This window comes from Gambusia affinis, linkage group LG06, assembly GCF_019740435.1.
Source record: "Gambusia affinis linkage group LG06, SWU_Gaff_1.0, whole genome shotgun sequence".
Lineage (NCBI taxonomy): Eukaryota > Metazoa > Chordata > Actinopteri > Cyprinodontiformes > Poeciliidae > Gambusia > Gambusia affinis.
In genome coordinates, this window is record NC_057873.1 from 8,761,736 (window position 1) to 8,776,498 (window position 14,763).

The window sequence follows — 14,763 nt, forward strand, 5'->3', positions numbered from 1 at the left end:
TAACAGATTTTTTTTAAAAGGCCTTTTTTAGATGTAATTGTTGACTTTATATCATTCTTAGGTTACATTTGTTAATGTTAATTATATTTAATTAATGGATAATTTTCCCTTGTAATGAAAAATATTGTTGAAATATTGTAGAGAATCGTCCACCACATTGACTGATGGGATGTTTTTAATGAATCTTTTAATGACAAAATAGAAAGTCAAAAAATACTTTGAGAACACAAAACGAAATCATTTTTTTAATATACATGAATTATTACATTTAGTGTTTAGTTCTGAAGCAAATAAAAGGAGCATGATTGACATCTCAAAACTAACAGACACTTTCAGTTCACCCTTTTTTAATCAAGTTACCTTCTACATCAGTGTTTCCCATTTCCAGTCCTCGGGGCCACCCTGCCTGCATGTTTTAGGTGTTTCCCTTCTGCCACACACCTGGATTGAATCTTTGGGTGATTAACAGGCTCCTGCAGTACTTGGTGGCTGCAGAAGATGTCATGGAATCATTTGAATCAGCTGTTCTGGTATAGAGGCACATCTAAAACGTGCAGAGCAGGGGGGCCCAAGGACTGGAATTGGGAAACACTGTTCTACATAATATAGTCATGAGTACAAGAAAATAACAGAACCTCACATTTCACTGTAACACTTTCCATTGTGACTGTTTAACTGACTCAAAAATTGCCATCTGTGTATTTTAATAATTTTTTCCAACTTTTAAAACAAAAAGACATAAAGCATAAAAGTGTAAATGCAATTGTGGCAGTATGCCCTGTGGGCTCTGAACGCACCAGACAAGTGCCTGACTTTAATTGGTTGTGGCGCTGCCTGTATATGTGTATAGCCCACATTTTCTATTTAAATATTTTGTATTGGTCTGATAAAATATTCTAATCTTAAATATTGTGCTTTCATTTGCTGCAAGGGGAGAATCATTGTAAACAAAAATGAAGGCTTGAAAACATTGGTTTGCATGTATTTAATGTAGAAGAAAATTTTTCCTTTAGTGAATTGAGTTAATGAGATAAATAGACTTTTCAATCATGCAAAAATAAATCTAATCTCTCAGCTGAGCACTGAATTTGTTTGCTGTTTTTCATGTGAAGCTACTGCAGAGTTTCCACCACCTTTCATTGACCGGACACCCTGTTCATCCTGGTAAAAGGAGGAAGTCTCACAACTTTGATCAACATTTTTCCCCAAAGCACATCGGAGAGAAGTTGGTGTCAATCAATCCAAATTAGGAGGAGCTCCAATTAAGCTGTAGTGATTCCATGTTCTGGTGGTCACTCACAATTAAGACGGCTGTCTTTCTAGAACCTCAACGTTAATCCTGAAAAAATTACATGTTTTATTTTCAAAGAGAACCAATAATTCTACAAAGCCAGTCCTAATTTTTTATTCAAAGTCTTACAAAATTTGCATTTTTCAATTTTGTGCCATATAGCTGTAGAAATCTAACCGTGGAAAAAAAACTCCATTAATTTGACTTTACTGTTGCCCTGAGAAATTTTACACTCATAATATATTTTTACCACCTGTATATAGTTTTTGACCACAACCAGACTTATTGTTCATACATGTTAAACAAAGTAATAGATACAGAAATAATAAATTCACTTTACAATTTGCAGTTGAAATGATCTGCATATGGGGTTGTGCAGGGGCAAAGCACAACCCACATATTGAGGCCTTTGTCCTCGTGGCAGTGGTCGCAGGTTCAATTCCCAGCCTGGCGACATTTATCGCATGTCTTCCACCTCTCTCATTACCCTGTTCCCTTTCAAATAAAGGTCACTAGAGCCAATGAAACCTTTTTTAAAAAAGAAATTTTCTACATATGGTTTATTTTAGGGTTAATACATTTATTTTATAAATTAAATTGACAACAGGCTTAAAAAAATAGAGTAAAAACAAAAATCAAGAAGTAAATTTTCATTAAAGCAAATCCTTTGGACAAAATAAAAGGCAGCAACTTCAAATTGACTCAAGTACATAGAGCTCTTTCAGTCTCCCAGCTACATCTTTAAAATGTCTTTCTTCTGCTGTCTTCTTCTTCCACTAAAATTTAACCAGCCTTTGTTGTTATATTAGTTCTTTTGGTAAAAAACTTCATTTTTAAGCTGTCTTTGATGTCCTTTGTTTTGAAGCAGTATATTATTGGGTTGACAACAGCAGGTAAAAGACTATACAGCATTACAACAACAACTCGAACAGAAGCACTGAAAGTGTATCCTACAAAGTTGGCCAAATAAACAAAGCACCTTGGCAGATAATAAAGGCAGGTGATAATTAGCTGAGGTGTGCAAGTCGACCAAGCCCTAGTGCGTCCTTTAGAGGACGATTTTTTCAGAACAGAAGCGATGATGATAAAATAGGATAGAACAATAAATCCCAGCGGTAACAACAAACTGAACATGGACAGACATAATCCCAGAACTGTTGAACTTTGTACATTCTCACATCCAAGGTTAATTATTGATAAATGGTCACAGTAGCAGTGAACAATTATATTTGAATTACAAAAAGGTAGACTCATAGCATCAAAAACTACACCAAACATCATCGAAATCGGCATAAACCATGAGATTCCACAAAGCGCAGAAACAGTTGTATTTGTGAAAAGTGAATTGTAGCGCAGAGGAGAACAAATTGCAATGAAGCGATCCAGAGCCATCACCATCAGAATGAAAGAATGAGTTGCTCCTAAAAAGTGAACAAAGTACATTTGGGCAAAACAACTATAAAATGATACAATTCTGTCATTAAACCAGTATAAAGATATTGTCTTTGGGAGCGTTACTGTTCCAAACATTATGTCACTTAGTGCCAAGTGACAAAAGATGACATATGAGGGTTTGTGAAGAGACCTTTCATATCTAACAAAAACTAAAACAAAAATGTTTCCAGCTGCTATAGCCAAATAAACCAGGAAAAGTGTAGCTGAAACAGGGCCATAATACTTTGGCATCAGACCTGGAAATCCAGTGATGAAAAAGTCTTTTATCGTTGTTACATTAGTGTACAACATAATCCTTGTGATTACAACAGTAGAAACTGTGACTAAATATCAAACACAAATGTCTAAGCAGAAAACTACAAGTTATAGAAAACAGTAGATAAACTCACAAAACGAGGAACTGTTAACATACTTCCTGCTATTGTATAAAGAAAACCAAAAAAAACATTAGACACAAAAAAATCATGTAATGTTTGCCATTTAATTCCACTATATCTTCAACAGCTCCCTACACCTTTATCTAAAACATGTTCAGCATTTTATTTGTTACTACACTATAAACAGGCATAATAGATCCCAAATGGACAATAGTCTCTAATGGTTTCCAGTTTAACAAACAACTGACTGCCATTAGTACACTGCATGTTGTTGCATTTCTGCTTGAAGTTTTGTTGTGTTACTTTATATTAAACATTATAGCACTTTTTAGAAAATTTTCTACCTTGTTCCTTCAAAAGTGCAACAAATTTTCTCTCAGAAACGCAGTAGGTTATTACACTCAAGTATAATAATATCAAATACATAAAAAGAACTATAGCATGACCAGTGATTGGCAAGAGTTTAAAATCTATAAAACACAGAGTCTGAAGTGGAAAGAAAGGTTAAACCATACAAAATGGAAAGTGCAGACTCAGCAGAGTAGACATGCATATGATGGAGATGACTCTGGTTGGTCAGACTCTGTAAATAATTAATCTTTTAATGACAAAATAGAAAGTCAAAAAATACTTTGAGAATACAAAACGAAATCATTTTTTTAATATACATGAATTATTACATTTAGTGTTTAGTTCTGAAGCAAATAAAAGGAGCATGATTGACATCTCAAAACTAACAGACACTTTCAGTTCACCCTTTTTTAATCAAGTTACCTTCTACATCAGTGTTTCCCATTTCCAGTCCTCAGGGCCACCCTGCCTGCATGTTTTAGGTGTTTCCCTTCTGCCACACACCTGGATTGAATCTTTTGGGTGATTAACAGGCTCCTGCAGTACTTGGTGGCTGCAGAAGATGTCATGCAATCATTTGAATTAGCTGTTCTGGTATAGAGGCACATCTAAAACGTGCAGAGCAGGGGGGCCCAAGGACTGGAATTGGGAAACACTGTTCTACATAATATAGTCATGAGTACAAGAAAATAACAGAACCTCACATTTCACTGTAACACTTTCCATTGTGACTGTTTAACTGACTCAAAAATTGCCATCTGTGTATTTTAATAATTTTTTCAAACTTTTAAAACAAAAAGACATAAAGCATAAAAGTGTAAATGCAATTGTGGCAGTATGCCCTGTGGGCTCTGAACGCACCAGACAAGTGCCTGACTTTAATTGGTTGTGGCGCTGCCTGTATATGTGTATAGCCCACATTTTCTATTTAAATATTTTGTATTGGTCTGATAAAATATTCTAATCTTAAATATTGTGCTTTCATTTGCTGCAAGGGGAGAATCATTATAAACAAAAATGAAGGCTTGAAAACATTGGTTTGCATGTATTTAATGTAGAAGAAAATTTTTCATTTAGTGAATTGAGTTAATGAGATAAATAGACTTTTCAATCATGCAAAAATAAATCTCATCTCTCAGCTGAGCACTGAATTTGTTTGCTGTTTTTCATGTGAAGCTACTGCAGAGTTTCCACCACCTTTCATTGACCGGACACCCTGTTCATCCTGGTAAAAGGAGGAAGTCTCACAACTTTGATCAACATTTTTCCCCAAAGCACATCGGACAGAAGTTGGTGTCAATCAATCCAAATTAGGAGGAGCTCCAATTAAGCTGTAGTGATTCCATGTTCTGGTGGTCACTCACAATTGAGACGGCTGTCTTTCTAGAACCTCAACGTTAATCCTGAAACACATTACATGTTTTATTTTCAAAGAGCACCGATGATTCCACAAAGCCAGTCCTAATTTCTTATTCAAAGTCTTACAAAATTTGCATTTTTCCATTTTGTGCCATATAGCTGTAGAAATCTAACCGTGGAAAAAAAACTCCATTAATTTGACTTTACTGTTGCCCTGAGAAATTTTACACTCATAATATATTTTTACCACCTGTATATAGTTTTTGACCACAACCAGACTTATTGTTCATACATGTTAAACAAAGTAATAGATACAGAAATAATAAATTCACTTTACAATTTGCAGTTGAAATGGTCTGCATATGGGGTGGTGCAGGGGCAAAGCACAACCCACATATTGAGGCCTTTGTCCTCGTGGCAGTGGTCGCAGGTTCAATTCCCAGCCTGGCGACATTTATCGCATGTCTTCCACCTCTCTCATTACCCTGTTCCCTTTCAAATAAAGGTCACTAGAGCCAATAAAACCTTTTTTTTTAAAAAGAAATTTTCTACATATGGTTTATTTTAGGGTTAATACATTTATTTTATAAATTAAATTGACAACAGGCTTAAAAAAATAGAATAAAAACAAAAATCAAGAAGTAAATTTAAAGCAAATCCTTTTGACAAAATAAAAGGCAGCAACTTCAAATTGACTCAAGTACATAGAGCTCTTTCAGTCTCCCAGCTACATCTTTAAAATGTCTTTCTTCTGCTGTCTTCTTCTTCCACTAAAATTTAACCAGCCTTTGTTGTTATATTAGTTCTTTTGGTAAAAAACTTCATTTTTAAGCTGTCTTTGATGTCCTTTGTTTTGAAGCAGTATATTATTGGGTTGACAACAGCAGGTAAAAGACTATACAGCATTACAACAACAACTCGAACAGAAGCACTGAAAGTGTATCCTACAAAGTTGGCCAAATAAACAAAGCACCTTGGCAGATAATAAAGGCAGGTGATAATTAGCTGAGGTGTGCAAGTCGACCAAGCCCTAGTGCGTCCTTTAGAGGACGATTTTTTCAGAACAGAAGCAATGATGATAAAATAGGATAGAACAATAAATCCCAGCGGTAACAACAAACTGAACATGGCCAGACTAAATCCCAGAACTGTTGAACTTTGTACATTCTCACATCCAAGGTTAATTATTGATAACTGGTCACAGTAGCAGTGAACAATTATATTTGAATTACAAAAAGGTAGACTCATAGTTTCAAAAACTACAGCAAACATCCACGAAATCGGCATACACCATGAGATTCCACAAAGCGCAGAAACAGTTGTATTTGTGAAAAGTGAATTGTAGCGCAGAGGAGAACAAATTGCAATGAAGCGATCCAGAGCCATCACCATCAGAATGAAAGAATGAGTTGCTCCTAAAAAGTGAACAAAGTACATTTGGGCAAAACAACTATAAAATGATACAATTCTGTCATTAAACCAGTATAAAGATATTGTCTTTGGGAGCGTTACTGTTCCAAACATTATGTCACTTAGTGCCAAGTGACAAAAGATGACATATGAGGGTTTGTGAAGAGACCTTTCATATCTAACAAAAACTAAAACAAAAATGTTTCCAGCTGCTATAGCCAAATAAACCAGGAAAAGTGTAGCTGAAACAGGGCCATAATACTTTGGCATCAGACCTGGAAATCCAGTGATGAAAAAGTCTTTTATCGTTGTTACATTAGTGTACAACATAATCCTTGTGATTACAACAGTAGAAACTGTGACTAAATATCAAACACAAATGTCTAAGCAGAAAACTACAAGTTATAGAAAACAGTAGATAAACTCACAAAACGAGGAACTGTTAACATACTTCCTGCTATTGTATAAAGAAAACAAAAAAAACATTAGACACAAAAAAATCATGTAATGTTTGCCATTTAATTCCACTATATCTTCAACAGCTCCCTACACTTTTATCTAAAACATGTTCAGCATTTTATTTGTTACTACACTATAAACAGGCGTAATAGATCCCAAATGGACAATAGTCTCTAATGGTTTCCAGTTTAACAAACAACTTACTGCCATTAGTACACTGCATGTTGTTGCATTTCTGCTTGAAGTTTTGTTGTGTTACTTTATATTAAACATTAAAGCACTTTTTAGAAAATTTTCTACCTTGTTCCTTCAAAAGTGCAACAAATTTTCTCTCAGAAACGCAGTAGGTTATTACACTCAAGTATAATAATATCAAATACATAAAAAGAACTATAGCATGACCAGTGATTGGCAAGAGTTTAAAATCTATAAAATACAGAGTCTGAAGTGGAAAGAAAGGTTAAACCATACAAAATGGAAAGTGCAGACTCAGCAGAGTAGACATGCATATGATGGGGATGACTCTGGTTGGTCAGACTCTAAAGGGCCACACGTGCAATTTAGCAATCCAAAAAGTATTTGAAATATAAGGAAAAGACCTTTAATGAAAATATGCTAAAGTTTTTTTTTTCTTAAAATAGAGTAATCTTACCCGACTCAAGACTTTCTGAAGGAGCTCATTGTGTGTGGAGGCCATGTGTTCCAGAATAAAGCAAAGCCTCTTTTTCATGCATCACATTTTGTTCTACCAATGGAATCAGTTTTCACAATACTTTGAGTTTTCTTCTCTTACTTTGGACTTCTTTGGCTTCTGAACCAAGAATTTAAGGATGTTTTAGAGATTTTTCTCAAGCTAAACACAATTTTCTCAAATTAACTTGACTTGAACAAGTAGAAACCGTGGCTACACTGGCAAAATCAATTAGGGAAAACAATTCCAGTCGGTCTGTTCAATAATCCCGTCCCTCAATTCCGACTTCCATCATGGCACCTTGAACGATTTAGTGCCTCATTATCTGTCCTCTCTGCCTTTTTTGATTTCAAATCCAATGTGAACATAAGAGTTAGAGGAACAGCCTCAATCAGACAAACAACTTTTGTCCAGAAAGGATTTTTTAATGAATCACATCAGTGGGACTCTAAACAACAAACTGCCAAGGTAAATAAATACATTTCACAAGAAGAAGAGCTGTCCAAGCCAGATATATTTTTTTACATTGTAACAGCTTCTTTTTAAAGGCCTTTTTTAGATGTAATTGTTGACTTTATATCATTCTTAGGTTACATTTGTTAATGTTAATTATATTTAATTAATGGATAAATTTCCCTTCTAATGAAAAATATTGTTGAAATATTGTAGAGAATCATCCACCACATTGACTGATGGAATGTTTTTAATGAATCTTTTAATGACAAAATAAAAAGTCAAAAAATACTTTGAGAACACAAAACGAAATCATTTTTTAATATACATGAATTATTACATTTAGTGTTTAGTTCTGAAGCAAATAAAAGGAGCATGATTGACATCTGAAAACTAACAGACACTTTCAGTTCACCCTTTTTTAATCAGGTTACCTTCTAATATAGTCATGAGTACAAGAAAATAACAGAGCCTAACATTTCACTGTAACATTTTCCATTGTGACTGTTTAACTGACTCAAAAATTGCCATCTGTGTATTTTAATATTTTTTTCAAACTTTTAAAACAAAAAGACATAAAGCATAAAAGTGTAAATGCAATTGTGGCAGTATGCCCTGTGGGCTCTGAACGCACCAGACAAGTGCCTGACTTTAATTGGTTGTGGCGCTGCCTGTATTTAAAGGGCCCTCCCTCTAGTGATGGTCAAATGAAGCCTCATGAAGCAATGAAGCTTCCCGGCCCATTGCTTTGCCCAAAAGTTCATTACTCGATGCTTCATTCATTTCTCACTAGTGACACCTGCTGTTGAAGCTGTGAAAGCCTTGTCACTCAGACAGACATATTTATAAACAATTAGTAAATGCAACATTGTCACAAAGTTTTTGTGAAACTCACGTTTAGTAACAGGAGAGTCAATTAAATCCTATTTAACTAATCATTTTTAGTTATTAAAATTATTTGGAGCCAGTCTTGGTACATGTTGACTGTTAGTGGCTGTTTTCTTCTGTCATTGACTGTTTTGACAATAGACATTTGTTTTAGTGTTCTCGGAGTGTAGTGCTTGTTGGAGCAGACAGTATTCTTTGAGGTTTGATTTGCCTCATGAAAGTGTAAAATTCTTCAAAAGTTCTTTTTCTTGGATTTCTATTGGCTCTCTGATCTGATCCCTTATATTTTTACTCATAAGCCAGAATTTTACTTTTCCAACAGCTTTAAGTCTGTTTCTGTTGTGCAAAACTGATATATTTTTGCACAACAAAGAAATAGTGGAAATTTCAAGAAGGTGAGAATTTTGGAGGTGAAGGGTTTAATTAATTTTATTTAAGAAACTTGTGAGTGAATCATCTCAAGTATTCCCTGATGTCAGATTGTTTTTCTTCTTGCTGGCTCCTTTTCAATAAAGTTTATTTGTGTAGCACATTTCAGCAACGATGCAGTATCAAAATGTTTTACATAATAAAAAAACATAAATATAAAATCACAAAATATGCCATAATTAACCTTTGAGAAAACTGGTAACAAACATTACATTTTGATGAGGGCCATCATCAAAATCATTAATACACATGAACTATAAAAGGTTCCTTTTATTACGCCCACTGCTGAAGACAAATATTCCTCTGATGCGATCAAGCAGCGGCTCATCACGCTTTTATTTTGAAAACCGACACGCAAAATGAAGCAGTCACGTGACCCATGCAATGTGAGGCCTCGTTTGTTGCCGGTCACGTGGTTTTCAGCAGGACGACACAAGCCTCGAAGCGGGGCTTCATCGGACACGCCCCCATATTACTCGGTACAAGCCTACAAGCCTGGCTTCAGATAGCCCATCACTACCTCCCTCACCTGTTAGACAACATGTTTTCCTTCCGGTTCAGACTTCGCTGTTTGCTAGCGCTATACGACTGACGCGCTTAACACTCGAATTGCTGACCAATCCTTCTTGTGGTAAGAAGCTTCTGACCAGTGATGGGATTTTCGGCTCCTTTTCGAGATGCGGCTCTAATGGCTCTTCTTACTGTGGAGAGCCGGCTCTTTCGGCTCCCCATATATTTTTTGACATTATTAATTAATTAATAGCTTAAACCTAATTTTATAATATTTTGTTTCATTATTGACATTGTTAAGCACTTATGATGAGTAAAAATGCCGCATAACAATGCTTTATAAATAAACCTTTTATTATAACCAATTAAATTATCACAAAATAGTACCACTTCCACAAAAATAACTTAAATTAAACAGTTAAATATAAATACAAACACCCACCACAATACGAAAAAGTATCAAAGCAGCTTCATAACAGAAAAGGTGCCACACTACAAATATCAAATACAGTGCTATGAAATTAAAGTAGAAAACTATGAAAGATAAAAAAACACGTGAACACAAATTTTGAACCACTAGAGATGACAAACTCACTGTATTAAATCACTTGACCGCTGAGTGAGTGTCTGTACATAAACACCTGCCGACGAACGCTATACAGCTTGGCCAATTGCCTGCCGTTTCCACAAAAAAAGTGGAGATAAACTTTTTTTTTTCAAATCAAATCAAACTTTATTTGTATAGCACATTTCAGCAGCAAGGCATTTCAAAGTGCCTTACATCAAATCAAACACAAAAACACAATGAAACATAGAATCAACAATAAAAACACAACATCAAGTCAGATTCCGTCAATAAATTTGCAATTGATTACGTTTCAAATACAACTCTAAACAAGTGGATTTTTAGTTGAGATTTAAAGGAAGTCAGTGTTTCAGCTGTTTTACAGTTTTCTGGAAGTTTGTTCCACATCTTTCAGTGTTTTCCCGCCACATTATTAATTGAAACTATGTGTGATTGGTCAGATGTGTGGAGCACACGCTTGACATGAGGGTAGTGGACAGACCGAGGGGGGAAAAAAACTCTCCGCTCTAGCACTGGCAGAAGAGCAAAACGCGCAAGGAGAGGGAGAAGGGGGGGAGAGACAGCGAGGCACCGCAGGACAAAAAACAAAACAAAAAACGATGTGGGGAAAAACTCGGCTCTGGCACTTGCAGAGCACAAGCACAACGACAGGAGGCGGAGAGACAGCGATATACTCTAGAAAAAAAAAATCCGGCTCCCAAAAAGGATCCTAAAACGGCTCCCATTGTGGAGCTGGTTCCAATCGTTCACTTCAAAGAGCCGGCTCGTTAGCGACCGACACATCACTACTTCTCACACCCTTAATATCTGTTAGCCTAGCTTTAGCTCAGCTTTACCTGTAACACCTAGGTGACTTGTACAAGCTGCCTGCTTCTTCTCCCTGCCAGAGGTACAACACATCGAGCTCAGTGGTAAGCGGAACTCATTTTTCGTATGCTTCCAGATTCTATTTTTGACATGTATGTTTGATAGACGCTGCTGTTTGTCCTTGGCCGGCTGCTTGCCTGTGCTCGGTTGTTCCTGGTTGACGGTCCGTCCGCCTGTTACCCTGGTTCTCCGTCGTCGGCTGCCTACCCGTCGCCCTGGTTGTTGGCTTCATGCCCGCTGTCCTGGTCGGCGTAAACTGGCTCTTGTCCTTCGTCCAGTGTGGCTGATTCGGGCTGGTTTGTGACCAGCTCGTCCTGATCCTTCTAGTGCCGCTCTGGGCAGCGTTTGCTGTGGCGGATCGTCCCAGGACGGATTCCTAACTTGGACTGCTACTGCTTGATTTGTTGTGGACTGAACTGTATCACTATGAAATATATGTAATTTGAATGTCTCTTTTATTTTGACATGAACGGCCAGCCCGTGATGTTGGTGGTGGACTTTCCGGGTGGTGGTACTCTCTTTGGTTTGGTGCACGATTTTCTTTTATTTTGTTTGCTGTGTTTCTTTCTGATTTGCACTGCCATCTTCGAGTTGAGCCATAACTGTCATTTTAATGTGTGAGTGGTTTTAAATTAGTATATTTCTAACTAGAAAATTGTGTAATAAATAAACTGATTGGATTGAGTGGAATTGTCTCACGCCTCATCTGTAGTGGGCCTGTGTGCCTTAAAGGTAACTTTAAAGTATTATTATTGCAACCTTACATTTATTAAATTAGTGACCTTAACATTTAAGTTGCCAATCTGGAAAGCACAGGTACCGTCACACAATTAAAACAGTAATATTTGAAATGCCATCATTTTAAATACATACTCGAGCAAACAAAGCATTTAATTTACTTAAATTATAGAGTTAGTCATTAAAATGTCCTTTTCCTGTTGGATCACCACAGTTTCTGATCCTTGTTAGTTTCTGGTCCAGATTTTTAACTCTATTCCAATTTTAGCTGTTTTTATTCTCTTCATCAAGGTGTGCTTTATTTGTTGGGTCTTGAAACAGTATATTATTGGGTTGACTGCAGCAGGAAGTATACTGTACAGCAGAATTAATAAAATGCGAGCATCTACACTAAAAGAAAATCCAACTGTGTTAGTGATATAAACAAAGCACCTAGGGAGATAGAAAAGACATGTTATGAATATTTGTGGAGTACAAGTTTCCAGAATTCTGCTGCGTCCTGCAGTATTAGATATTTTTAAAATGACTATAATAACAGAAACATAAGAAATCAGGATAAATGCAAGAGGCACCAGGAGACAAAACATAGCGATACAAAGGGTAACAATCTCTGCAATCTGTCGATCATTTCCACATGCCTGAATTGTTATTGAATAGTGATCACAGTAGCACTGAGTAATAATATTTGACTTACAGTAAGGTAACCTGAGGGCTTGGAATATTATAATCAGCATCAAAGGCAGGGGTATAAACCAAGCAAATCCACAAAGAGCAAATATAATATTGTTTGTGATTAGGACAGGGTATCGCAGTGGAAAACAAATTGCTATAAATCTATCAAGAGCCATTACCATTAACAAAAATGACATCACTGAACCTAAATAGTGAACAAAGAACATTTGTGTAAAACACTCATAAAATGAAATGATGCTGTTTCCAAACCAATATTTTGAAACGATCTTTGGGAGTGTAACAGTCCCAAATGATAAATCACTCAGTGCAAGGTGACAAAAGACCAAGTACGTAGGTTTTTGAAGAGATTTTTCATAGATGACAAACACCAAGATGAAAATATTTCCTACTAAAATAGCTAGATAGACTATGAAAAGTACAGCTGATGCAGGGCCATAGTATGACGGTGACAGTCCAGGGAACCCAAGGATGAAAAAGTTGTGTATCCTTGTAATGTTTGAGCTGAGCACCATTATCTCAACTCCCTGCGAAGAAGTGTTATAAATTTATTCATTTTAAATTGTATTTTAATGTCACCACAACATTAGTAAAGATATAATTAATCTGTATTATCATGCCTCTTATGCCGCTAAACCATTGAGTAAATAATTTTACTTACCTATATAGCACATTTTCAGCAACACGGCAATACAAAGTGTTTTACAGGAATTAAAAGAAAATACAAAAAAAGTAAAACAGAGGAAAGAGCAAAAGAAGAAAAATAATGTAATGTTGATTTAAAGTATGTAAACCAGACAAAACCCTATTCAGGGTTGGTTGATAAGTATAACTAAGTATTCTCTGATCTAATTCATTTTCTGGGTTGGAAGAATATTAGTCTAATATATAGTTGCTAAGGTAGTTTTTCTGGATTCTAAGTTTGTTCTAATTCCTGTTCTGGGTTGCTAAATAAGTGTAAGTCAGTATTCTCTGGACTGTCTAAGTATGCTCTAAATTTGTAAAAGTAATGAGTACTCCACAATTTCCAAGTAATAAAAACTAAACTAAGAGCTTTTCTACAAAAATATATATTTCCATGTATACTTTTTGTAAATCTGTAAATCTCTATATAATTACCTATTATTGATGAATAAACTCAAGACAAATTAACAAATAATATTTGACACTTTGTAATGAAACTGTTTTCTATTTTAGAAACAAACTGTCCAGCAAATATTATTTGCTCACAAGCTTTTATGATTTGACATGGTGCAGCCCCTGATGGTAACTGAGAATGTTATATAGAATAATCTTACCTCAATATGGCAGCTCAACAAGTGACGACTTGGAGTAAAGACTGGTTCACAGCTAATCTGTGCTGGTTTTATCCAGCCAGGTGCATCCTCTCCAGGACTTATTCCCACAAGAACAGTAAAGGTTTTCAGATGTTTAGAATGTATCTTTTCATATCATTCTTATTTTTCCTATACCCTTAAAAATGACTTTCACTGTGCACGATTATTCACCTTGTAAAAGGCTGTACAGTATTTAGACTAATAGAGTTTTATTTTTGGATTTACAAGCAATGTCTGTTTTTTATAAGCATTTTTTGGCTCAAGAGATGATGACTGTGACTTGATGGCTGAATAGAAAAAAGAGAAAAAGGGAAGACAGACAGTAAATGGGGAGGAGGGAAAGCACTGGAAATAACCTTTACTAAACTATCACAAATTAAAGGTTTGAGAAAAACTGGGTTTTGATCATTCTATTAGTGTAGAACAATCTAGTCCAGGTTTGATGAGCCTACGTTATTCAAATGCTTAAACAACAGCAGACTAAAGGAGTTAAGTGCAGTGAAAAATTAACTCCAATTGTCCTTCAATTATTTTCTGAGTCGGAAACTTCAGTCTGAAGCCAACTTCAGCTTTGTATCACCCTGTTTATGCAAATCCAAGAGCCCACTCCATTCTGTTAAATAAATAGTAAGAGATTTAATATGCGCTGTGTGGCTGAAATATAGTAGACTACAATTCTAAAACCGTACAGAAAATGGACGTCATCGTCCACAACTTCTTATGTTCACTGATTGGCCTTGTAGAAAATCTGCCAGAAGGAATCCAAGCAAAAGGGAGAAAACACACCCTGTGCAGTAAGTGAAATGTTATTCAAGAGGAATTGCAAAGGAAGACAATGGGCAGGCTACTTTTCAGCGTGACAAATGGTACAC

At 35.8% G+C, this 14,763-nt stretch overlaps 3 protein-coding genes across 3 annotated transcripts; all 3 read right to left on the minus strand.

Moving 5' to 3' along the window:
• Positions 1–2,074: 2,074 nt before the first annotated feature.
• On the minus strand, positions 2,075–3,037 carry LOC122833047 (olfactory receptor 52N5-like). The gene has a single exon (XM_044120346.1). It carries the CDS (start codon positions 3,035–3,037, stop codon positions 2,075–2,077), a length of 963 nt encoding a protein of 320 aa, XP_043976281.1.
• Positions 3,038–5,610: 2,573 nt separating this feature from the next.
• Positions 5,611–6,573, minus strand: LOC122833048 (olfactory receptor 52N5-like). The gene has a single exon (XM_044120347.1). It carries the CDS (start codon positions 6,571–6,573, stop codon positions 5,611–5,613), a length of 963 nt encoding a protein of 320 aa, XP_043976282.1.
• Positions 6,574–12,091: 5,518 nt separating this feature from the next.
• On the minus strand, positions 12,092–13,069 carry LOC122832419 (olfactory receptor 52E8-like). The gene has a single exon (XM_044119162.1). The coding sequence runs from the start codon at positions 13,067–13,069 to the stop codon at positions 12,092–12,094; it is 978 nt and encodes a 325-aa protein (XP_043975097.1).
• Positions 13,070–14,763: the final 1,694 nt, after the last annotated feature.